The sequence below is a fragment of the Arachis stenosperma genome, chromosome 3, assembly GCF_014773155.1.
Source record: "Arachis stenosperma cultivar V10309 chromosome 3, arast.V10309.gnm1.PFL2, whole genome shotgun sequence".
NCBI lineage: Eukaryota > Viridiplantae > Streptophyta > Magnoliopsida > Fabales > Fabaceae > Arachis > Arachis stenosperma.
The window spans coordinates 13,310,523-13,337,091 of NC_080379.1; the positions used below are offsets into that span (position 1 = coordinate 13,310,523).

Genomic DNA, 26,569 nt, shown 5'->3' on the forward strand with positions numbered 1-26,569 from the left:
TCTGAATGGAGCATCATAGGTATTTTCTATGATGGTCTCTCTGAACTATCCAAGATGTCTTTGGATAGCTCTGCTGGAGGATCTCTTCATTTGAAGAAGACGCCTACAGAAGCTCAAGAGCTGATTGAAATGGTTGCAAATAACCAATTCATGTACACTTCTGAAAGGAATCCTGTGAACAATGGGACAAATCAGAAGAAAGGAGTTCTTGAGATTGATGCTCAGAATGCCATTTTGGCTCAGAACAAGATATTGACTCAACAAGTCAATTTGATTTCTCAAAGTCTGTCTGGAATGCAAAGTGCACCTGGCAGTACTAAGGATGCTTCATCTGAGGAAGAAGCCTATGATCCTGAGAACCCTTCAATGGAAGAGGTGAATTACCTAGGAGAACCCTATGGAAACACCTATAACTCTTCACGGAGAAATCACCCAAATTTCTCATGGAAGAATCAAGAGAGACCTCAACAAGGTTTTAACAACAATAATGGTGGAAGAAATAGGTTTAGCAATGGCAGGCCTTTTCCATCATCTTCTCAGCAACAGACAGAGAATTCTAAGCAGAACCCCTCTGACTTAGCAACCATGGTCTCTAATCTAATCAAAACCACTCAAAGTTTCATGACTGAAACAAGGTCCTCCATTAGGAATTTGGAGGCACAAGTGGGACAGCTGAGCAAGAAAGTTACTGAACTCCCTCCTAGTACTCTCCCAAGTAATACAGAAGAAAATCCAAAAGGAGAGTGTAAAGCCATAACCATGGCCGAATATGGAGAGGAAAGAGAAGAGGTGGACGCCACTGAGAAAGACCTCAATGGGCGTGCACCAACCTCCTCTGAGTTCCCCAATGAGGAACCATGGGAATCTGAGGCTCAAAATGAGACCATAGAGATTCCATTGGACTTACTTCTGCCTTTCATAAGCTCTGATGAGTATTCTTCCTCTGAAGAGGATGAGTATGTCACTGAAGAGCAAGTTGCTAAATACCTTGGAGCAATCATGAAGCTAAATGACAAGTTATTTGGAAATGAGACTTGGGAAGATGAACCTCCCTTGCTCACCAAAGAACTGGATGACTTGTCTAGGCAGAAATTACCTCAAAAGAGACAAGATCCTGGGAAGTTTTTCATACCTTGTACCATAGGCACCATGACCTTCAAGAAGGCCCTGTGTGACTTAGGGTCAAGTGTGAACCTCATGCCTCTCTCTGTAATGGAGAAGCTAGGGATCTTTGAGGTACAAGCTGCAAGAATCTCATTAGAGATGGCAGACAACTCAAGGAAACAAGCTCATGGACTTGTAGAGAATGTTTTGGTAAAAGTTGAAGACCATTACATCCCTACTGATTTCATAGTCCTAGAGACTGGGAAGTGCATGGATGAATCCATCATCCTTGGCAGACCCTTCCTAGCCACAGCAAAGGCTGTGATTGATGTTGATGGAGGTGAACTGATCATTCAAGTGAATGAAAAATCCTTGGTGTTTAAGGCTCAATGATATCCCTCTGTCACCATGGAGAAGAAGCATGAAGAGCTTCTCTCAAATCAGAGACAAACAGAGCCCCCACAGTCAAACTCTAAGTTTGGTGTTGGGAGGCCACAACCAAACTCTAAGTTTGGTGTTGAACCCCCACATTCAAACTCTAAGTTTGGTGTTGGGAGGTTCCCACATTGCTCTGAGTATCTGTGAGGCTCCATGAGAGCCCTCTGTCAAGCTACTGACATTAAAGAAGCGCTTGTTGGGAGGCAACCCAATGATTATATTTTATCTATTTCCCTTTGTTATTTTATGTTTTTTGTAGGTTGATGATCATAAGAAGTCACAAAATCCATTGAAAAAGCAAAAACAAAATGAAAAACAGGAAGAAAAACAGCACACCCTGGAGGAAGAACTCACTGGCGTTTAAACGCCAGTGAGGCTAGCAGTTGGGCGTTTAACGCCCAGTCTGGCACCATTCTGGGCGTTTAACGCCAGAAAGGGGCACCAGACTGGCGTTAAACGCCAGAAAAGGGCAAGAACCTGGCGTTAAACGCCAGGAATGGGCACCAGCCCTGCGTTTAACGCCAGAAATGACTCAAAACGTGATTTTGAGCAACATTTGGTGCAGGGATGACTTTTCCTTGACACCACAGGATCTGTGGACCCCACAGGACCCCCACCAACCCCACCACCACCCTCTCTCTTCTTCTCCCATTCACCAATCACCTCAATACCTCTTCCCCAAAAAACCCTTCACCTATCAAATCCCATCTTTCTCTTCACCACTCACATCCATCCTTCACAAAACCCCACCAACCTCACCCTTCAAATTCAAACCACTTTCCCTCCCAAACCCACCCATAATGGCCGAACTCCATCTCCCCTCTCCTATAAATACCCTTCTTCACTCCTTCATTTTCACACAACCTAAACACCACTTCTCCCCTTCTTTGGCCGAATACAAAGCCATCCCCTTCTCCCTCATTTCTTCTTCTTCTACTCTCTTCTTTCTTCTTTTGCTCGAGGACGAGCAAACCTTTTAAGTTTGGTGTGGTAAAAGCGTTGCTTTTTCGTTTTTCATAACCATTTATGGCATCCAAGGCCGGAGAAACCTCTAGAAATAGGAAAGGGAAGGCAAAAGCTTCCACCTCCGAGTCATGGGAGATGGATAGATTCATCTCAAGGGTGCATCAAGACCACTTCTATGAAGTTGTGGCCTTGAAGAAGGTGATCCCCGAGGTCCCCTTTTCACTCAAAAAGGGTGAATATCCGGAGATCCGCCATGAGATCCGAAGAAGAGGTTGGGAAGTGCTTACCAACCCCATTCAACAAGTCGGAATCTTGATGGTTTAAGAGTTCTATGCCAATATTGGATTTTAGTCCGGAAAGTGTAAGGTTGGCATTCAATTTGCCCATGATGCAAGGAGATGAACATCCTTACACTAGAAGGGTCAACTTTGACCAAAGGTTGGACCAAGTCCTCACAGTCATATGTGAAGAGGGCGCACAATGGAAGAGAGATTCAAGAGGCAAGCCGGTTCAATTGAGAAGGCATGACCTCAAACCCGTGGCTAGAGGATGGTTGGAGTTCATTCAACGCTCAATCATTCCCACTAGCAACCGGTCCGAAGTTACCATAGACCGGGCCATCATGATTCATAGCATCATGATTGGAGAAGAAGTGGAAGTTCATGAGGTTATAGCCCAAGAACTCTATAAGGTGGCGGACAAGTCCTCTACCTTAGCAAGGTTAGCCTTTCCTCATCTCATTTGTCACCTCTGTTATTCAGTGGGAGTTGACATAGAGGGAGATACCCCCATTGATGAGGACAAGCCCATCACTAAGAAAAGGATGGAGCACACAAGAGACCCCACTCATCATGAGATCCCTGAGATGCCCCAAGGGATGCACTTTCCTCCACAAAACTATTGGGAGCAACTGAACACCTCCCTAGGAGAATTGAGTTCCAACATGGGACAACTAAGGGTGGAGCATCAAGAATACTCCATCATCCTCCATGAAATTAGAGAAGATCAAAGAATCATGAGGGAGGAGCAACAAAGACAAGGAAGAGATATTGAGGAGCTCAAGCACTCCATAGGATCTTCAAGAGGAAGAAAGAGCCGCCATCACTAAGGTGGACCCGTTCTTTGATTTCCTTGTTCTTTATTCTTCTGTTTTTCGAAATTTATGCTTATGTTTATCCATGTTTGTGTCTTGTGATCATTAGTGTCTTAGTGTCTATGCCTTAAAGTTATGAATGTCCTATGAATCCATCACCTTTCTTAAATAAAAAAGTGCTTAATTGAAAAAGATAAGAATTGCATGAATTCTGAATTTTATAATAGTTTAATTATTTTGATGTGGTGGCATTACTTTTGTCTTCTGAATGTATGCTTAAACAGTGCATATGTCTTTTGAATTTGTGGTTCATGAATGTTGGCTCTTGAAAGAATGATGAAAAAGGAGACATGTTACTGAGGATCTGAAAAATCATAAAAATGATTCTTGAAGCAAGAAAAAGCAGTGAATACAAAAAAAAAGAGAAAGAAAGCAAGCGAAAAAAAAACCGAAAAAAAAGGAAAGAGAAAAAGAAAGAAAAAAAAAGAATAAAGTTGTGATCCAAGGCAAAAAGAGTGTGCTTAAGAACCCTGGACACCTCTAATTGGGGACTCTAGCAAAGCTGAGTCACAATCTGAAAAGGTTCACCCAATTATGTGTCTGTGGCATGTATGTATCTGGTGGTAATACTGGAAGACAGAGTGCTTTGGGCCACGGCCAAGACTCAATAAGTAGCTGTGTTCAAGAATCATCATACTTAACTAGGAGAATCAATAACACTATCTGGATTCTGAGTTCCTAAAGAAGCCAATCATTCTGAGTTACAAAGGATAGAGTGAGATGCCAAAACTGTTCAGAGGCAAAAAGCTAAAAGCCCCGCTCATCTAATTAATACTGATCTTCATAGATGTTTTTGGAATTCATTGCATATTCTCTTCTTTTTATCTTATTTGATTTTCAGTTGCTTGAGGACAAGCAACAATTTAAGTTTGGTGTTGTGATGAGCGGATAATTTGTACGCTTTTTGGCATTGTTTTTAGTATGTTTTTAGTATGATCTAGTTAGTTTTTAGTATATTTTTATTAGTTTTTAGTTAAAATTCACTTTTCTGGACTTTACTATGAGTTTGTGTGTTTTTCTGTGATTTCAGGTATTTTCTGGCTGAAATTGAGGGATCTGAGCAAAAATCTGATCCAGAGACTCAAAAGGACTGCAGATGCTGTTGGATTCTGACCTCCCTGCACTCGAAGTGGATTTTCTGGAGCTACAGAAGCCCAATTGGCGCTCTCTCAACGGCATTGGAAAGTAGACATCCTGGGCTTTTCAGCAATATATGATAGTCTATACTTTGTCCAAGATTTGATGGCCCAAACCGGCGTTCAAAGTCACCTCAAGAAATCCCAGCGTTAAACGCTGGAACTGGCACCCAAATGGGAGTTAAACGCCCAAACTGGCATAAAAGCTGGCGTTTAACTCCAAGAAGAGTCTCTACACGAAATTGCTTCATTGCTCAGCCCAAGCACACACCAAGTGGGCCCGGAAGTGGATTTTTATGTCATTTATTCATCTCTGTACACCCTAGGCTACTAGTTTTCTATAAGTAGGACCTTTTGCTATTGTATAGGGACATCTAGGAATCTTTGGACATCTAGTTCTTAGATCAGATCTTGGTTCTTCTGGTTCCCTCTCTGGGGCCGAAACCAATGATCACTATTGTTCTTATGTATTTTCAACGGTGGAGTTTCTACACACCATAGATTAAGGTGTGGAGCTCTGCTGTACCTCGAGTATTAATGCAATTACTATTGTTCTTCTATTCAATTCCGCTTGTTCTTTGTCCAAGATATCACTTGTTCTTCAACTTGATGAATGTGATGATCCGTGACACTCATCATCATTCTCACTCATGAACAAGGTGACTGACAACCACTCTTGTTCTACAAGCAATCAAAGCTCTAGTGAATATCTCTTGGATTCCTGATAACACGATGCATGGTTGATCGCCTGACAACCGAGTGCTCGCCTGACAAACGAGCCAACCATTCCATGAGATCAGAGTCTTTGTGGTATAGGCGAGAACTGATGGCGGCATTCAAGAGAATCCGGAAGGTCTAACCTTGTCTGTGGTATTCTGAGTAGGATTCAATGATTGAATGACTGTGACGTGCTTCAAACTCCTGAAGGCGGGGCGTTAGTGACAGACGCAAAAGAATCACTGGATTCTATTCTGGCCTGATTGAGAACCGACAGATGGATAGCCGTGCCGTGACAGGGTGCGTTGAACATTTTCAATGAGAGGATGGGAGGTAGCCATTGACAACGGTGAAACCCTTGCATAAGCTTGCCATAGAAAGGAGTAAGAAGGATTGGATGAAGACTGTAGGAAAGCAGAGAGACGGAAGGGAAGGCATCTTCATTCGCTTGTCTGAAGCTCTCACCAATGATATACATAAGTATCTCTATCTTTATCTTTATGCTTTATTCGTTTATCATCATACCCATTTGAGTCTGCCTGACTGAGATTTACAAGGTGACCATAGCTTGCTTCATACCAACAATCTCCGTGGGATCGACCCTTACTCGCGTAAGGTTTATTACTTGGACGACCCAGTGCACTTGCTGGTTAGTTGTGCGAAGTTGTGTAATGCCATGGAATTGAGCTACCAAGTTTTTGGAGTTCATGACCGGGGATTATGAGAGTTGTGAAAAGTATTGTTCACAATTTCGCGCACCAGTGTGGTTGAAGCTTTTTAGGATTTGACCACTCACAAAGAAGATCCGTACTGCCCGAAAAACATCACCATTCACAATGTCCCAATAAGCCTGAAAGAATTTTGCTATTATCCCATCATCACCTAGGACACTTTGAGGGTATATGCTGAATGTTGCTCGTTTCACTTCCTCCATAGTAACGGGCCTTCTGAGCTTTCGATTCATAATAGTGGATAATCTAGGATAAAAATCATCAAAGAATGGGGGGTTGGATCATCGTGACACTCTGATGAGAATATACCTTTAAAGTATCTTTCAGCAGTCACGTCAATGGCAGCGTTGGAGATAGCTTCTTCTCAATTGTCATCAATTAGCTTTCATATCTTATTTCTTTTGATTCTCGATCTAAATTTCTGATGAAAGAACTTAGTATTTTGATCACCCTCCTTAAGCCATTTGACTCTTGATTTTGCTTTTCAATAAAGCTCCTCATCCTGACAAGCAATTTATAGCTTCCTTTCAAGCTCTGTTAATTCGGTGCCCCCTAGAGTTCCTACTGCCAAAAGATCATCAATGTGATTAGTGATCTAGTCAATTTCTTTTTTAGAATTGTAGTTGCTCTCTTGCTGTCACTGAACAATTCTGTGCCTGCATCTTTTAATTTTTTGAGATAAGGTGAATATGTGTGAGCCATCAATCTCCTCTCTCAAAACATTTTTCATTGTTTGCCTTATTTCCTCCACTGTGCACCATCTTTCTTGGAATTTAAAGTGTCTCTTCGACCTTTCTGAATTCATATTGGTGTCAAGTAATAAGGGGTATGATCCGAGCCTAGTTCAGAAAGTATGATAACCACAGAGTTAGAATATTGCTGCTGCCAGTTACCCTGCTAATATCCATTCCAATCTCTGCCGAATTAATTTATTTTCTCTATGTCTGTTTGACCATGTAAATGGCCTCCCAACCATACCCAAATCCAAGAGGTAATTATCATCAACAAAATCACTAAATACGAAAATGGTAGAAGGATATTTATCACAGCTACCTTTTTCTAACGGAGACAAAATAGCATTAAGATCACACATGATAATAACCTTACCCTCAAATTGTTGAATAATAGGATGTAGCTTCACAAATTGATAAAAGCGTGTCTGTTCATTGATGCTGAAATACACACCTATCACCCCCAACTCTCATTAATAGTTACGTCATGAATTTTGGCAGCAATGAAATACCGATTTGATTGGATAATTTGTACATTCAGCCCATCTTTCCATCCAAAAGCTATCCCACCTGTTGTTCCATCCGGCTCCACAATATGATGATTATAAAATCAAACTAGATTCAGCTTTCGTTCCACTTGTCGAACTTGGTTCTTATTTTCACAAATAAAACCAAGCTCGGGAGAGTGGGATTTAACAATCCCTTTGAGATTATGGACTGTCAGGATCTTCCCAAATCCTGACAGTTCCATGATATTAGCCTTATATCTCCTTGGGTGCCATTTGACGGCTGGCACCCTCCACCTAATCATCCTTTTGAATGTTGATTCTCAAACAGATTCTTTTCAAGTTGGCTTCATTCTCCTTTCCACCTATCTTTCTTTTTCCTCTAAGATTCTGGTTTCGGCTCTGATCCTTCTGTCTTGTTAACTTCTTCAGTTTCAGATTCTTATTCGTTTTGGGGAATTTAGAATAAGAGCCTAAAGCTGAGTTCTCCATATTTTGTTGGTATGTGATGTCTTACAAGATTATTGCTTCTCCCATGTTGGCTATTGACATCAATCCATCAATCTCCCCTCCTCTTATATTATCAGCCAAGATCATGGGTGCCTTTTCAGTTGTCTGATTCTCTTTGTCCTTCGTATCAGCCACTTTTAATTTAGAAAAATCCTCTACCAACCAATCAGGAGTAGGCTTCTTCTTTTGTTGAAGGAAGCTTGTTCCAACTGTGGCTAAGGTAGCAAATCCTGGTTCTTCCTTATCTTTTATTCTTCTCCCCACTTGGTCTGTCCTTGTTCACTCTCCAATTATATTTTCTTTTACACAATTCTGGGCTGAATCTTCAAAGAAGTCATTACATCTTTTTAATTCATGGCCTATCTTTACACAACAGACACAAAACTTTCCAACCTTTTCATACCGAAGGCCAATCTCCATGAAATTCTGTTTTGGTCCTACAATTGTAAAATTGTCCCTCAATATTCGATCTCTACAAAATTTCACCATTGCCTTGAGAATTCTAGTTCTTTTTGCCCTTAACATCGAAGAAACCTATATCGAGTATCTCTCCTATGCTTCCACCCACTTTTCACCCTACCTCCTTCGTTTTGAAACTCTCTGGCTTCTCCGAAAATTGTAGCCAAACCAAGAATGTCGAAATCACATTCCCTCTAGTCTCATCCTCTTCCCTCCATTTCCTTACGTGCAGAATGAAGCCTCTGAAAAGTTATGGCGAGCTCCTCTCAATACGGAGCATTTCAGATTCTTGTTCGAAAAAGAATTGAAAATAATTATATTCAATCGCACTCACCTAAGATCCTTCCAGGTTGCTCCATATATATTTTCATCGTATTCTCTATTATTCCAATAAAAAAAGATCTATCCGCAAATAACCAGTCTCTCAAACTTTTCGTGCATGCATGGACACCATTTTAAATATCTTTTCCTCCAAAAAATACGACTTCCTCTTTTTCACCATCATTATTTGGCTCATTGTTATGATGATTCTCCTCTCTCCTAGCCTTGCTGATTGTTGGTGTGTTGAAAACAGAGCAGCAGTTATGATTTATTAATCTAAGCAAATTTGAATTTGAAAAAAAAAGACAAATTCTGGTGGAGCATTTCAAAATTCTAACAGAATACTTGGTAGCCCTAGTGAACTGCTTTTTGTATATATTTTAATTATTATGTTGATACTAAAATAAATAGTCATTTTAATTTTTTTTTCCTGAAAGTTGATCAATTTATTTAAGGTTTTAGAGTAACCTTAGATAATTAAGGTAGACATAAATTATTTCGGGTTAGTTAAAAGTACCGAATATGATTAGTCCATGCACACTTCTAAATCTAAATTCTAATAGAAGCTCCGTTGCAATTAAAAGAAGAAAGAAAGATAAAGAAGTATCGATGGCATATTGGCAATATATTAGACATGACACAAACATAAGGATGAATAATATACGATAAGCCACATTAGATGATTATATTGGAAAGGAATGCGAATCTAATAATTTATTAGTTACTAATCAATCGTGGTGAGAAAAAGGGTTATTTTCAAATTAAAATAGCACAAACCAAAATGATTGGAAGATGGGTGTTTCCTTGACATTGATTAACACTCTTAACTTATCATTGCTTGCATTAGCTAGCTTACATTCATGCCTTTGAAACATATATAAGTCTCCAATATCTTAGGCGTGAAATAAACGTGATCTCAGCCACATAAATCTATTAAATATTGATATGCTAAAAGCTACCAGTTAATTATTTATTATAATATAATCACTTAATTAATTAAGAACCTCATATTATTAAAAGGGAGTTCGGTTATGCGGTGGTGTGCAACAGAAGTTAGAGGAAGGTCCAATTTTTTTTATAATGGCTATATATAATTGTATATTATGTAACTAACTTCTAAAGTAGCAATATTAGCAAATCGGAGACGGGGGTTAGAGTGGAAGTTAGGAACAGGAGGCAAAGTTAAATTAGTTGCTTATTTGCGCATCAAAAAACATAAAAGAAATATTAGGTAAATTAATTTTATTTAAAATATTGCATTCTCTTATTTATCATCTCTAGTAAAAAAATTACAAAAAATTATAAAAAATTAGCTTTTAATATTTTTTTTTAGAATTTCAAATTCTAGCCCTATCCTTCACTCAGGACAAGATTCAACCAATATCAATGTCTCTATGGTTAGTTGTTAAATGTTATTTTCCGGTTCAAAAATGTTTGATAACTATAAAAATTTAACTATAATTTATCTTATTTAGTATTTATTAATACTAACAATAATTAATGAATATTAATAAAATAAATTTTGACTATTTTTTTCTAACATTACCAATTTTCGGTCTATCTCTTTTCCGTGAAGAGGTGAGAGATAGATTTATAGTTAGCCGTTGATGCTTTAGTTAAAGTGACAAATTATAATGGTAATTCTTAATATGTTGCTTTTATAATTCGAAACTTGACTAACGCCAAATAGTAAATAAAAACCCTTTAAATGTTGTGTTTGTGAATATATAATGCAGTAAACTTATGATATTATAATGCTTAAGATTAGAAATTCTCTAATCCATCTATTCGAAAAAAAAAAGTTTTACCAATAATTTAAGTAAAAAATTGGGATAAGTACGATTTTAGTGTTTAACGTAGAGGTTAAAATTTTATTTTGTCTCCAGTCTTTTTTTACTACAAAATGATCTCCAAAGTTTCAATTTGTTTTAAAATTGTTCTTTTTACTAATTTTATTTTTTATTACTAAATTACCCTTCATTAAAAAATTTTTAAAATAAAATAAATATAAAATAAAAAAAGAAAGAAATGGAGATACAGAGAAACGGGGTGGGTGGGGAGAGAAAGAAAGAAAAGGGGGGAAGGGGGGCCAAGAAAGGGGGAGTGTGGAGGGGAGGAGAGAAGAGGGATGCCATGCCGCCGCACAGCCGCCGCACCGCCGCCCGCCGCTTCTTCTTCTTCTTCTTCCTGCCGCCGCTTCTTCTTTTCGCCTTCTTTTTCTTCTTCTTCTTCCATGTCTCAAACTCCTCGAACCAAAGCTCGCCGCCGGCGAGCCTCCCCTGCTTCACCATTGCGCAGCAACATAGAGCCTCCCCTGCTTCACCACCGCCAGCGAGCCTCCCTGCTTCCCCTCCCTCAATCCCTCACCGCCGTCCGTTACCCTCCCTCCAGCCCCTTCCTGTCATTCCCAGACCACCGGCGCTCCACCACTGCCTTCCATGTCCCCTTTTTTCTGTTTTCTATTTTCATAATTTAGTTATCATTTTGCTTTCAATTTCTATTTTTTGTTAGTGTTAGATGTTTGATTTGATTCTGGATTAGTTTAGCTGGATTTTAATTGACTGTTAATTGATTTTAGGGTATTGAATTGCTGAAAATTGCTGCTGAGTTATTGTTGTTGTTGAGCTTCTGTTATTGAATTGCTGAAAATTGCTTCTGCTGTTCTTCCGCTTCTACTTGATGTTCTGTTTTTGGTTGATGGTTCTTCTAATTTTCAATTTTGTTGATAGTTCTGATGATGATGATAATGACCATGATGATAATAGTGGTGGTGGTGGGTTCTTCTGATTTTCAATTTTGTTATTATTGTTGTTGTTATCCATTGTTGGCTGTTTTTTTTCTGCGTTTGTGCATCTGCTTCTGCTTCCGTTAATATTGAGGAAGAAGAGGGGAGGGGAGGGTATTTTCGTCCGAAGGACGATTTTAAAACAAACTGAAACCTTGGGGACCATTTTGTAGCGAAGAAAAGGCCAAGGACGAAATAAATTTTCAGCCTCTACGTTAGAGACCAAAATCATACTTATCCTTAAAAACTTCGTGTAAATTGAGTCCACTTAAAATTTTGTAAAACATGCATAAACAAATTAAATAATTAAAATTCTCTAATATGTGCATCGATGCCCAATAATTGAACCACTCTTCAAAGTTGGTTAGTTTGTTGGTAGCATTGGAACGATTTATAATTAGAAAAATGTTTAATGAATCTGAATGGCGTGGTTTGCAAAGTGATTAAAACTTAAAAGAGGCTTGGATCACTTCTTCAGTTCTCTCCGTCGTATGATATATATATATAAAATAAAAAAAAAAAACTGAAAAATGGCACTTTCGCGTAGTTATGGGAAGAAGAATATAAGTGGACCCAATCTAACAGATCTAACAGCATAGATGGAACACTTGTGAATTGAAAGCACGAAAAATACGTTTTAGTGAAGGAGGAGGTTAGGAGAAAAATAAAAATTGTAAATTTGTAATTAATTTTTTTAGAATAATATATATTCCACATAATTTATTTTTATTTTTATTTTTGAGAGCAATAACTAGGTTTTTGTTTAAAAGTGAGTGATAGGCGTGTGTTATGACAAAAAAAAAAAAAAACTAAATATGAATAAACTACGCCGTTATTCGTCTTTGACTATATGCATTGTAAGAACCAAGGTTTTGAAAATCGGGATCGACTGGTTTGACCGATTTAACCACAAACTGACGATATAAGCGGTCCGGTCCTCCTGTAAAAATTGCAATTGAAAAAATCGTTGAAAAACTGATGAATCGGTCGAAAACTGGCCGGTTGGACCGGATCGGTGACCGGTTGGTTCCTTTGAACGACACCGTTTTTTTAATTGTTTAAAAAATTAAAAAAATGGAACCTGATCCGACCCGCTCGTGAAGCACCCCCCTTCTTTCCCGACCCCCATTCGTTCATCTCAGTCTTACAGTGAACCCTAGCCCTCTCTACTCTGAAGTCTGAAGCATTCCCAATCCCAGCCCAATAGCCCTCCATCGTCGCCGCGGTCTCAGATCGTCAGCGCCACCGCCGTCGCCTGGTCTTCAGCACCAGTAACCCTCCAACGTTGCCTGGTTCCCAGTCCAGTAGCCCTTCATCGTCTTCATCTTCTCAACACCAGTAGCCCTCTCATCGTCTTCATCGTCGCCTGGTCCTCAACAGTCAACACCAGTAGCCCTCCATCGAACCCAGGTGAGTGACTCATCATCTTCATCTTCTCTGAACTTCCTCTGCTCATTTTCTTCGGTTTTCGCCTCTTCGTCTTCTTTCGGTCTTCAATTTCCTCTGCTCATCTTCCTCTGAACTTACCCGATTTTTGTTTTTGCACTTTTGCTGCTTTGTAATTGTTAATTTGTTACTCTATTTTAATTTGTTACTTTGTAATTGTTAATTTATTATTCTATTTTGTTAATGCTGGAAAGTAGAAACTTATTCTGTTTTGTAATATTGTTGAATGGCTAAATGTTGTAGGCAGAATTATTGTAGGCAGAATTGCAGAACATGCTGTTAATTTTCATTGTGTTTGGCTCCTACTTTAGGTTAAGAACATGGTTAATTTTTATGCTGTTAATGTTCATTGTGTTGTGGGCTTGTGGCTGTTTTTAATTTCATATCTATTTTATTAATTTCAGTTATGGAAAATAGTATTAATCAAGAAGCAACTGCTGATAACAATGCTTTTATGAATAATAACATGCCTGTCGATACTCCTATTTCAAATGATGCTGCTAATCCTAATTCCTGTAGTGCTAACGATAGTCAGTCACAAGGTTCTTCTAACCTTAAGGAAAAAACAGATTTAGATCGGAAATATGTTGCTCTACAAATGGTGAATGCAAAACCACAATATCAATGTTTATTTTGTCTACAAGTTTTCAATGGAGGTGGAATTCACAGGATGAAGAAACATCTAGCAAAGATTACTGGAGACGTGAAAAAATGTCCTAAAGTTCCATATGATGTGGAAAAACAGATGAAAAGTTTGTTGAAAGAAATTCAGACCAACAAAAAGAAAAGAAAAGTAAGTTTTAGTGAAGAGGGTGGTGATGAGGTAGAGGATGCAATTGATGAGGCAATAGCTCAAGAAGAATAGGAACAGCAGCGTGCTTCGAGTCAACAAGGAGTTGGAGGCGATCCAAAGATCGCATTATTTGTGTACAATCATACGGTTTTCTTATCTTGGCTAAGACAAAAACCTCATTGGAGAGAAATTGTACGTCTTGGTGCAACCCGTTTTGCAACTGTGTTTATCACATTGAAGAGCATCTTTGACCGTAAAAAGGAGTTGCAAGCATTGGTTGTAGATTTAATTTTCACTGATCACAAATTAGGAAGGAGTGCTACTGGTAGAGCTGTGAGTGCTATTATTTTGGATTGCAAATTTTGGAACGATTGCTTTACTGTATGTAAACTTGTGGGCCCTCTGATTCACTTGCTGAGGGTTGTTGATGCTAATGACAAACCATCTTTGGGATATGTTTATGAAGGAATGCTAAGGGCAAAAGATGCAATTAAAGAGATGTTTAGGCAATCCAAGACTGCATATCAGCCGTACACAGATATTTTCAACTCAAGATGGGACAAGCATTTGAAGAAAGATCTTCATGCGGCAACTTACTTCCTGAATCCTACATTCTTTTTTAATAAAAATTATAAAGAAGCACCTGATATTATGCAAGGTTTGCTTGATCTTATTACCTTGTATTGCAAGTGTAACAATTTGGATTCAGTTCAGGCAATGAAAGAAATACATTTATATAGAGATCGGAAGGAAAGTTTTGATAGACAAGAAGATATTCGAGCTGCATCTGAACTTAAGCCTGGTAAGAATAAGGCTGAATATTTGTTTAATTAATAGTAACTTTTTTTATGCTCCTATGTTCTTAATTGATATCTTCTAACATGTTATGGTTTTATAATTGGTAGATGAATGGTGGAGGTTATTCGGAGGCTCTGCTCCATATTTACAAAAGATAGTTGTTTGCATTCTTAGCCAAGCATCTGCTTCTTCTGGGTGTGAGAGAAATTGGAGTCTTTTTTACCAGATTCATACAAAAAGAAGAAATAGATTGGAACATGATAGACTAAATGACATTGTTTATGTTACCTATAATTTGCGTCTTAAATCCAGGTAATATATGTTTCATGAAATATCATATTGTTTCATTTGTAATCTTTATCATAACAAATTTGTAAATTATTAAATCTTCATATATTGTATTTAACTTTTTAGGAAGGAAAAAGAAAAAAGAAAGCAAAAGACACAATATGATCCAATTGATTATAAAAGCATCAGTTAAGTTGACTTTTGGGTGGCTGAAGAGGTTGTAGAGAAAGAGCATGATCTTCCTAGTAATGTGGATTACTTATTGCGTGAGTATAGTATATTTAGTTTCTAATGATTTATTAGAATGTTGTTACTTTATAATATAATGATAACATGTGTATTTTATTAGGTGAAATTGATGCTGATTTATATCAAAGTGGCAGTGATGGTAGTGGTCTTTATGCTGCATCTCTTGATTCTTCTACTCAACAGGGTGGGAATGAAAGTGAAGATCATCCCACTAAAGCAGATTTACAACAAGTTCTTGCGGATTTTGATGATTGATAAACCATGATGTTGGGATTTAATATTTAGATATGATTTTATTACTATTTAACTTTTGAGTTTGGATTTTGATAAGATCATATGTATTTGGTTGATGATATTTTATGTAGTGTTTTAAATTTTGAAAATATTTTAATATTTATATTAGACTATAATTATATTTTAGGATGTGTATTTATAATTTATTTATTATTCTATTTTAAAACGATTTTTTCGGTTAAACTATCGATTGGACCGGTTAGACTAATAAACCAGTTACTAGAGCAGTTTGATGACCAGTCCGATTTTCTGAACCTTGGTAAGAACCTAATCGAAACATTATATGCATTGTAAGAATCGGATTGAACCGGTTAATTCAACCAAAAAATTGATAAATTAATAGTTTGGCCTTCGGTTGACAGTTTGGATAAAAAAATGTAATTAAACCGTTAAAAACCAAATAGTTCGTCGCAAACCGACCAAAATTAGCCAGTTCATTGCAAATCTGTGAACCGACCATTCCTACAGTACTCCAATGTTCCGCAAGTCTTCGATGCTCCAGCGCCTAGAGGTTCAAACTCATATTCTCTTGCTGCATTCCATCAAGCATGCCGTGAGATTATTTTGTTCATTTATTACTTTATATGCTAGCTATTATATATATTATATATATTATATACATACACAATTAAATTATTTTATATTTATTTAATTTAATTGTAGTTTTATATCCACTTTTTTTAATTTATAATTTTTTAATATTTATACAATTATTAAAATAAGTATTAAATATTTTAATATTTATATTTATCTATTAAAATGTCAGTGAAGATATTTATTTTAAATTTTTTAATGTATTGAGTCAAGTAGTAAATCTTTAAAGATTTTGACTTAGGACTAATTAATAGAAATATATAAACATCATCATTAAATTTTATATGATAAATTGATAAAAAGATATAAAGTGTTTATTTTTTACTATCATAAAAAACTAAATTGATACTTTATTTTTTTAAGAACTAATTAATTCGAAATAAAAAATTTTAAAGACTAAATTGTCAATTTATTTAATAATTTATTATTTTATATTTTTTATTTATGTAAAATTAATTTTATCAGTTTAATTAATAATTTATCAATTAAACATCAATAATTTAATCAGTTCGATGACCGATTTGATTTTAAAAACCGCGTTCGAGGTTCCTCTCTTTTCTTATCATTCACATTATCTTCTGGGGTGCTCTCCTCTTTTCTCAAATTGCGTTATCATTCCTCCCAATTTTTTAAGGGAGATTCTATGATGCTAATGATGGTTATAAGCATCACATGCTTACATGTGGTGTCATGCCAAGATACTTACACGTGGAGCCAAGGATAAATGTGAGTATGAAACTACGAGATATGTGAAGTGATTCTATTGTTTCCATTTTGATTGATTTGTAGAAAATAAATAAATAGAAGATAATCACTAATTTATAGATGATTAGGTAATGGACCAACTCTCCTTCATGTGGTGGGTTGTTTGATATTGGTTAAAAGTAAATGAAAAAATAAAGAAGGTCCAAAAAAAATAAAATAAAAAAATTCTGAAAAAATCTCAAGTGGCTAGCTGAAAAATACGAACTAATGAGAACCACTGCACTTCAAACCACTGCTTCCTCTCATTTTTAATTAATTTTTCTTTTTTTTAAATAAAATATCTAAATATACTAAAAAAATACTTCAAAAATTACACTATAAACCACCATCTACTCAAAAATATCAACAAATAAATATAATTTATTTTTTAAAATTTGAATAATTTATTTATAAAAAATATTCATAAAAATAAATAAAAATAAACATAACTTCTTAGAATTAATTATATTTTATGATAAAATATATAAAAAAAATTATTATATAAAAGTATTAGAAAATATATGAGTTATATTTAAAAAGAGACCAACTTCACAAAACTTTTATTATTATTGTTGTTTATTTTTATTTGTTTTTTATTTTTAAATAATTATATTAAATTATACACAAATTCTAAATTTTTTTATAAATGAGTCTTTAAATTTAATATTAATCTATAAATTATCTAATTAATTTATAAATAATATAATATTTTTAAATTTATAATATATAGTATAATTAATTTACGGATCTTAATCTAGTTACTATAATTCTATTAGTAAACCCTAACCAAAAACCAAAAATTCTATTTCTACCACCATACTTAAAAAAATACTCTTTCTATTCTGAAAAATCAATGATTTCATCTAAAACAAAAATTGATTGTCATTCCACATTTCATGATATGCCTATTAAATTAAACTAAACCGAACTCTCTTACTAACTTAATAACTTTTATATTTTCATCATAATCATGAATCAATATAACAATAATAATTCCCTTCATGCCACATTCATTGGTAATGTTAAATAAAACAAAAACCCAATAAATTATCCTTTATGGCCTTTGTATACATTTCAAAACATGAGTTCCTAAGCCCACAAATCAATGGCCCATTAGCCTAACACCTAATTATAAAACTTTCATGTATAATTATTCTCAATCGCAGAACCAATACTTTTCCTATTCCGCTGTGTCTCACAACCATTTCCACCCCACGTGTCGTTTTTTAGTATTGCCACACGAAGTCAGCATACTATGCTGAAAACATGTATAAGCACGGTAGAATTTTCCATTTTTTAAACGTTTATTTCTTGGGTTATTATCTTTTGTTTTGCTTTGGACAGGTCTTTATTCGTGTAATAAAAGTATATTGGGTTCAACGGGCCAAAGCCCGAAGGAAAGTCTACTTTGTTGAGCTATAAAAGGCCCATTTTGATTATTTTTACCTTGCTCCCCAGTTTTTATTTCTGAGATAACTTCATGGCTTTTTTGACTGATTTGGAGAGTTTTGGTAATATATTCTGATCATTTGCTCTTCATTTTTTTATTTCTATTTTTTTTCACTCATAAAATTACATTAAAATAGAAATATAATATTAAATTTTAGCTATTTATTACTGATATTTGCAGCTTATTTTATTTTATTCATGTTATATTTTGATGAATATTTTTATAATTTTTTTACCTATAGTTTTCAACCTAATATGGATCAAGTATCCTAACTCAAATACTTATTTCTCATACAAATTCTTTGAAAAATCAATATACAATATGGGTTTCTGCATTCCAAGTATTAGAAGGGCAGCAAAAACAATTTCCAAGGGGTTTGAAGTACCAAAAGGCTATCTTGCAGTCTATGTTGGAGACAACATGAGGCGGTTTGTGATTCTGATATCATACTTGAACCAACCTTTATTTCAAGAATTGTTGAGTCAAGTTGACGAAGAACATGGATACAATCATCCAATGGGTGGTCTCACAATTCTGTGCAGTGAGGATGAGTTTCTAAGCATCGATTCTCGCTTCAATGAGATGTAGATCATGCTATTAGTATGTAGATAAATTAGTTGAGAGATATTTGTACAGAATTCTTTGTCTTATGGAGACTTTCCATTTTGCCATCATTCCTATGGAATTGTAGAAGTTTTTTTCTGAATGAGCAAGTAGTTATGAACTTATGGCATGATACTATTGCAACTTAAAACACTTGTTGCTATTGTTATATCTCAATTCTCTAATGAATTTAACTTGTTCAAATGATATACTGAACAAGTGAATATAGATCATCAGTCTAACAAAACTATAAGCAAGTGAACGGTTCTTAAAAAACTTGAGTTTCAAGGGAAAACTGAGAACTCAAGTTTAGAAATGCATCCTCACTGCATGGAATTGTGAGACCTCCATTTGGATTATCATAACTGAAATCTTCCTTGTTGTTTGAGTACATATACTGCATATAGTTACTCACGGCTTCCTTGAGAAATAATATTTGATAAGATGGGGGTCTACCATAATATGTACAAGGGATCACAAGAAATCACATGGTATTGATAGAAATCTTTATTAATGCACAAGTGAAACCTAATTCTTGCTCTTGCAATGTACTGTATATCTCTTCCATTAGTTGGTAACATCTCACATGTGTCTTAGGTGCTGATAATGAAATCAATAAATGATGATCAAGATTCAGGACCTTATCTATGGGTTTGTTAAACAAAGTATTTATATAAACTTCACCTTTCAAGGGCAACATAATGTGGAACTTCTCAAACTATGGGAAACATGATGCAACATTAGACTTAGTTTGCATAGATGCCTCTTAAGTCCATTTATCTATAGCTTTCAACTTCATAATAATTCATCTCACATATATATACTAGTTGGCTGTTACACCTTACGATTGAGTTGCGTGAACTAACATGTAGGAGGCTATGATCTAAAGCAGCATCACGTGATTTTATATGCATGACCCCATCTTTTAACCCCCTTCAACAATCATTTCTCTTACCTTCAGAAACAACACAACACAACTCCCTGGCAATCTGAAGGTCAATACTTGAACACGTTCTTCTTAAGCACTAGAGCTTTCCCTTGCTCTTTCCATTCCCTACATACACAAGAAAAATGGGGAAAGGCATCATTCTCAGCTAAGCAAGCAATTTCAAAATCCGTACAAGTCCCAAAGGGTTATCTTGCAGTGTATGTCGGAGATAATCAAAAGCATTATGTGATTCCCATTTCATATTTGAACCAAGCTTCATTCTAAGAGTTGAGTGAAGTTGAGGAAGAGTTTGGATATGATCATCTCATGGGAGGTGGATATGATCATCCCATGGGAGGTCTCACAATTCCTTGCAGTGAACATGTATTCCACGAACTCACATCTCCCTTGAGTTGAGATTGATGAAGAATCTCAAAATAAGACTTATTAACATAGATTAACATAGATTAGCATACAGAAGTAGAGTGACAAATTCAAATTCATTTGTAGTATGTATACCAAAAACAAAAATACCTTCGAAAAGAAAAAAGGAAATAAATCATGTTCCTTATTAATTTGAGACCAACCTGTAAAGTGGCAGTGACATTACTTGGGCAATATCCTGCCACCAAAATAACCAGGTCAGTAACCAATTCCTATTTGACAAATCCATAGAATCAATCAGTGCACTAACCTGATATCTTTCATGAAAAGCTGTTTGGAATTTTCCACCAAAACGGAGTACCTGCTCCTCATCCAAGTAGGTTATAGACAAAGTTAATTTTATTTTTTCCATTTATATTTAAGCTGAAAAAAGGTCATAAAACAGGAGAAAAAAAAAGGAACCTTTCAATATCTTCAACGATGGGAATTGGGCCATGGTTCCTCTTGTAAAAGAAATTTGAAGGAGTAACGTACGAGCATGTCAGTGCAGAGCGTGGTGGCTCCACATTGAAAGGTTCCTGTCAAAAGGAAAAAATGAAAGCATGATAATCTCCAAAACTTAAATGAAATATTTAGGAAACCACATGAGACCTGGGAATAATTAGGATAACTATAAGGCTTGCCTTGGAGTTAATTTTTAGACAAGGGTGACGAGGAGGCTCTTTAGAATAATCTGAAGGTGCGGTGAGCCTAGGCATTTCTTCTCTCTCTCTTTTGAAGTGTGAGGATAAGGGGTCAGTTTGAGATTGTCTAAAGAAGGAATTTGGAAAGGATTGGATGAAATAAAGGGGAAAGAGAAGAAAGGAGTGGAACTGGAGTGAGGCTTTGAGAGAATTGGTAGTCTTAGGCCATACTCGCCCAGCGTACTGTCTCTTTCTGTCACATTGCACTTTGTGGTGTTTGAGCGCCCAAGGATAAAATCCAAATCCTAGCGTATGAATGCTAATAAAACATCCAAATCCATATGACAAGACACAATAATTAGGAAGAGTTATAAATATTTAAAAAGGAGTCACAGTGGTCTATGGTCTATAACAAGTGAAATCATATCATGTTAAATATTTGGGTGTTCATAAGAAAATGGAAACAAAGGGAAAAAATGAGTTAGCTTAACTGGAATCAAAGGGAAAAAAGGACTGATTCAGTTCCCAGATACCTAAAATAACCATTCTAAAATAAATATGAACTTAAAATTAGCATCAACTCACAGTTGAAGCTTACACTCCATATAAGAGTTCACAGGAGACGATATTCCAAAAATATTGCTTTTAACAACAGCTAAAGCATATATGATCAAGTAAGTTAAAATTCCTAGTCAACAGATTTCCCAATGAAACAATACAAATCAGAGTTTTACACATGTTCAAGGTATCTGTAGCTAAAATTTATAGAAACTTAACAGTAATTTTAAGTGCAACAATTACAATATGAGGCAGCACAAACAATAGTAGATGGAATCGTGAGAAAGGGCACCACCATGACAAACCTCGGGTGCTGCACAGGCTAGATAAAGATCTTCATTTGACTAATAAAGAAAGTTAGCTGGATTATGAAAGATGTATATAGGATGCGTTTGTTTTAGCTTTTTCTGACAAAAATTCAGTAATATATACACACTGAAAAAATCATTTTTGACATAATTGTATAGATTAAAGAAAAAAATCAATTAACCTTTTCTGGAAAAACTAAATAGAGTAGCTTCTAATAAACTAAATAGAGTAGCTTCTAATTAAAATTATTTCCAGTTTCTGAAATCAAGTTGTCAAAGCAATTTTTTGAGAATCAGCAACAAACACACCCATAACTTTCCTTTTCCACAACTAAGTAATGCAACAAAGTCTGTGAAAATGTAATATTCTATCTTAACATATCACCTAACTACTTCTACAACTTCCAAATCACAGAAGAGAGAATAATACTGCAATAAATAATCCAAATACTGTAGTTTCTGCATAGAAAAATTTATCTGCTGCAATAAGTGAGTGAGAGAAGTCATAATCTAGAAGTTCAATTCCATTCTATATCTATAAGAGTTCAACGAATTCCACTGTATTGCTAGAACACTGATAAATTAAGAGTGTGCAATTCTAGGGTTCCAGAAACAATTAACCAAACAGAATAAACAAACATGCATACAATATGAGAGGAAATAGATTAAGCCCGCATTACAATGATGAAACTGAAAAAGTTTCAGTAGCCTCTTCAAGCTATATATAAAATTTAAATCCAAGTGTTTCACATATTGTATAAGAGAAAATAATAAGATGAATGATTGAATTTCAACAACAGAGAACTTTCACATAACAAAATTTTCAATTTGGTGACAGGGTCGAAGAAACTTCAAAAACGGAACATAAAAAAATCTCCACAGAAAAGTGTCTCATAATTATAAGATGGTGTACCTGCAGAGTAATAATGTGAATAAGAAGAATTGAAGCTTCTGGATGAAATGTTCAGTGTTTTGATTGATACTTGATAAGTTGATAGCATCGAAGAGCATGAATGTATGATAAATACGTATCTGCCTCTTTTGTTACATCCCATTTTAATAAGGAATTAATTTTGAGGCAGTAAATGATCTTTCAGTCATGCTATGTATACACTAAAATCAGTCACTATAATGAATGTAAGGCAAAAAAAAAATTAAAAAAAAAAAGGCTGCATAGTGACAAGATTTTTTCCTTTAAATTTTATTTTATAGGTTTGAGTGACCGGCTTGAACTTTCACCCTATGCCATGAAGTGTTTAATATTCCTCTCAAGTTCCAAATGTCTTCAACCTTTTCAGGTTAGATATTTGCAGCTGAATCTATCTGCAAAACCAGCCAGCAGTATTAGAAACATATATAGAAATTTAAGCCATATAGCATCAATCTATGAGGCTGTAAATATTTTTTTATTAGTAATAACTAATAAGAGTATTTTTGTTTTGAGGAGTAAAAATGAGTCCAAAATTTCATTGATGAGCTTGATGTGTAAGATTATATGTGGAACTCATGAAAATTTCAAACCTAATTTTAACCCCCTAAACAGAGATATTCTAAGAAGAAAAAGAATAAGGCCATAGTCATTTCTACAAATAGTCTGATAAAATTGATACATATTAGCTAGAAAGGTGTATATATATAATATCAGAAAACCCAAGAAAATCAAATAATTAAAAAAAAAAACATATTTAACCAATTGACATTGGAAGTCGGTGAAAAAAGTCCTAGTGCACATTTGATTTAGTCAGAACAACTATCATCTTAGCCATGAAAGTTGTGGTTGGCTCCTCCAACATTCATCAATTATCTATTTGTTTAATTTATCCATCATCATATATTTACATCATTCCACTCTCCCATACAACTTCATTCATCAAATTAATCTAATTACTTTATAAAACTTACATGAACTGGAACATAAAACACAATAAAGTTTAAAAAAGTATTATTTGAACCCATGGAGGACTTTAGACACTCAACAACTTGTGAGTAGATGTTAGTGTTTGTAAAATTGGATTGGTGCAAATAATCTAGAAATTAGAATAGACAACAGTTTCAACAATGTTACATTTTGTATGAACTATATCCAGTTATTATCTCTTAGATGTAATACATCAATAAATGCCAGGTATTTAGGATATCTCTGCAAATAACATCTGAACTACATTTTTATAATATAAATAATATATATCTCTAAACTTACAAAACTTTTCAGTATACATGGATCATGTAGTGTTTCACCAATAGTCTTTACAAGAGCACTGGCCATTGGAGAAACAATGAAATCCTGAAGAATCTCTAAGAAAAATATCCCTCTTAGTGACAACGGATACATATTTTAGGAATGTATGGCAGTCCCCACAGAGAAGGATATTCTTCACAATCCGAATTGGCTTCCCTGGTTTGCTCATCAGAATTCCATAAGTAGCTGCCAGCTTTGCACTATGACAGAACAGAAAATCTTTCTTTTGATATTCCTCTACTTCATGCAGAACAAAACTTGTATCAGGTTCATACCCAGCTTTTAGGCACTCCAAGATTAGAATCTCCAATCCGCTATATATGTCTTTCTCTTGGGGATGGGATCTATCTCTTGCATAGAATGAATGTATCTTATTCTGACAAATGATCCAACTTTGTGCCGGATGTTTGCGAAATCCCTTTTCTTTCATATCCTCTCTTACCATTTCAGACAAGTGCCATCTTGCAGAAGCAGAATACAAATTTGAAATGAGTATGTAGGTTGATGGATCCTTAGGTTCCATGGCAAGAATATGCTTGGCAGCCCGGTTTCCAATGATTGTGTTCTTGTGTAGTCTGCAACTGTCAAGCAAAGCACGCCAAACAGAAGCTGAAGGCTCAAAAGGCATTGTCTTGATGGTTTCCTCTGCTTCTTCCAGAAGACCCCACTGACCCAAAACACTGATGAAGGAAGAATAGTGTTCGCAAGTAGGCTCAACTTGATATTCGTTTCGCAACAAATTAAACAAACGATGACAATCATCAACCAAATTCAAGCTAGTTAGCCTGTAAGCAGAAATGACCAAAACAAATGTGACTTGGTCAGGCTTTATGCCTTTCTTCTGCATATCTGACCATACTTCCAATGCTTTATCACCCTGTCTCTGTAGAAGATGTCCGGAAATCAAAGTATTCCATGAAACAATGTCGGTTGAAGGCATACCATTAAACATCCCAATTGCATCATCCACATTCCCACACTTAAAATACATACTAACAACTGCATTCCCAACTCCGATATTAGATTCATAACCAAACTTAACAGCATGGCAATGAATTTGCTTACCCATATCATGACATCCAATAGTCCCGCAAATACCAAGCATCGAAGTGGCTGCAACTTCATCCATGATCATCTTCCCTTCCGATTGACTATGTTGGACAAGAGAAATCGCCTCGTCCAGCTGCCCATTTCGAGCATAGCCGCATATCATGGATGTACAAACCACAGAGATGAATTCCTCCAACTCCCACCTACAGAACATCTTCCTGGCATCTCCCATCCTCCCAGACCTCGTGTACATATCAAGCAAAGCCGCTTCAACACATGCATTCGATCCGAAAGCAAATTTGAGAGCAAACCCATGAACCTGCCTACTAACCCAATAGTCACCAAGCAAGCTGCAAGCATTAACTGCACTAGTCAAACTGAAATCCGTTAATTCCATTCCCTCCTCCACCATCTTTGAAAATAAATCCAAAGCCTTTAAACCTTCCCCATTCTTACAAAACCCAGACAATAAAGCATTATAAGACACCACGTTTCTCTCCGGCATCTCATCAAACACCTCCATTGCCAAATCTACAAACCCAAACTCCATGTACGCCGCTACCATTTCGGTCCAAGTTATCACATCCCTCTCATTCATCTCCTCAAACAAATCCACCACATCATCAATCGTCCCAAACTTGGTGTAGAACCCAATAAGCGCATTGCCAACGCTCAAATTGTTCCCCCACCCAACCTTAATAGCGTGCGTGTGAACTTGGAAACCTTCCACCACCGAAGCACTTCTAGAACAAGCAGCCAAAAGCGTGGAGAGGGTAAAATCGTCCACTCTCAAATCATCCGTTGCTTGCATCTCACGGAACAACGAAAGAGCATCATCATACATGAATTCCTTCACGGCAACGGATATAACAGTGTTCCACGACGCAATGTCCCTTTGAAGCATTTCATCGAACAGCTTGAGAACCAAACTGTAACGCCCGCCACACTTACCGTACAACCCCATAAGCGCATTTGCAACAAAAGCAGAGTCCAAGTAACCGGTTTTGACAATCGCGGCATGTAATTGCTGGCCGAATTGGAGATTTTGGGTTTGAATGCAAGCAGTTAAGACGGCGACAAAGGCGTAGTCATTAGGGAGAACATCGGAATGTACCATGTGAAGGAAGAAGAGGAGGGCGTGGCGGCGATGGTGGTGGTTGTTGGACTTGGAGAAGGCGGAGATGAGGGACGAATAGACGACGACGTTTGGAGGAGAAGGGAGGGAGAGGAAGAGGCGGTGGGCGGCGGGGAGGAGGTTGAGCTTGAGGTAGGCGAGGAGGAGGGCAGTGAAGAGGTGTGGGGTGTGGTGTTCTTGGAGCTTGAGGAGGGCGGCGTGGACAGCGGAGGCGAGGTGTGGGGAGAAGCGGAGGGAGGCGGAGAGGGAGTCGAGGAGGGGGTATTGGTGGTCGTGGGAAAGGGTTGATTGGAGGAGAGGGGGCAGGAGAGCATGATGGTGGTTGAGTTTGATGGAGGGTTTGTATTGAGAGTGTGAGTGTGAGTGAAGAAAGGACGAAAATAGAGAAGGGGTTTTGAGGTTGTAGGGGTTTGACTGAGGGAGAGGGGAGAAGAAGAAAGAAGTGTTTCGGAGAAGGAGGGATGCCAT

At 36.4% G+C, this 26,569-nt stretch overlaps 2 protein-coding genes across 4 annotated transcripts; both read right to left on the bottom strand.

Annotated features, from left to right (window-relative positions):
• Positions 1 to 19,221: 19,221 nt before the first annotated feature.
• On the bottom strand, positions 19,222 to 21,980 carry LOC130970632 (sulfite oxidase-like). Of its 3 annotated transcripts, none has more exons than XM_057896770.1 (5): positions 21,613 to 21,980; positions 20,812 to 21,130; positions 20,591 to 20,706; positions 20,439 to 20,489; positions 19,222 to 20,366 (listed from the first exon to the last, which is right to left on the bottom strand). In XM_057896770.1, the coding sequence occupies exons 2-5, from the start codon at positions 20,884 to 20,886 to the stop codon at positions 20,351 to 20,353; spliced, it is 258 nt and encodes an 85-aa protein (XP_057752753.1). In that variant the 5' UTR covers positions 20,887 to 21,130; positions 21,613 to 21,980; the 3' UTR covers positions 19,222 to 20,350. The 3 variants fall into 3 exon arrangements, with proteins under 3 accessions (XP_057752753.1, XP_057752751.1, XP_057752752.1); XM_057896768.1 differs by having other exon boundaries at positions 19,222 to 19,870; positions 20,332 to 20,366; positions 20,812 to 21,980; XM_057896769.1 differs by having other exon boundaries at positions 20,812 to 21,980.
• Positions 21,981 to 22,522: 542 nt separating this feature from the next.
• LOC130965524 (pentatricopeptide repeat-containing protein At5g03800) lies at positions 22,523 to 26,569 on the bottom strand. Its single transcript, XM_057890283.1, has 2 exons — positions 23,878 to 26,569; positions 22,523 to 23,000 (listed from the first exon to the last, which is right to left on the bottom strand). The coding sequence occupies exon 1, from the start codon at positions 26,567 to 26,569 to the stop codon at positions 23,912 to 23,914; it is 2,658 nt and encodes an 885-aa protein (XP_057746266.1). The 3' UTR covers positions 22,523 to 23,000; positions 23,878 to 23,911.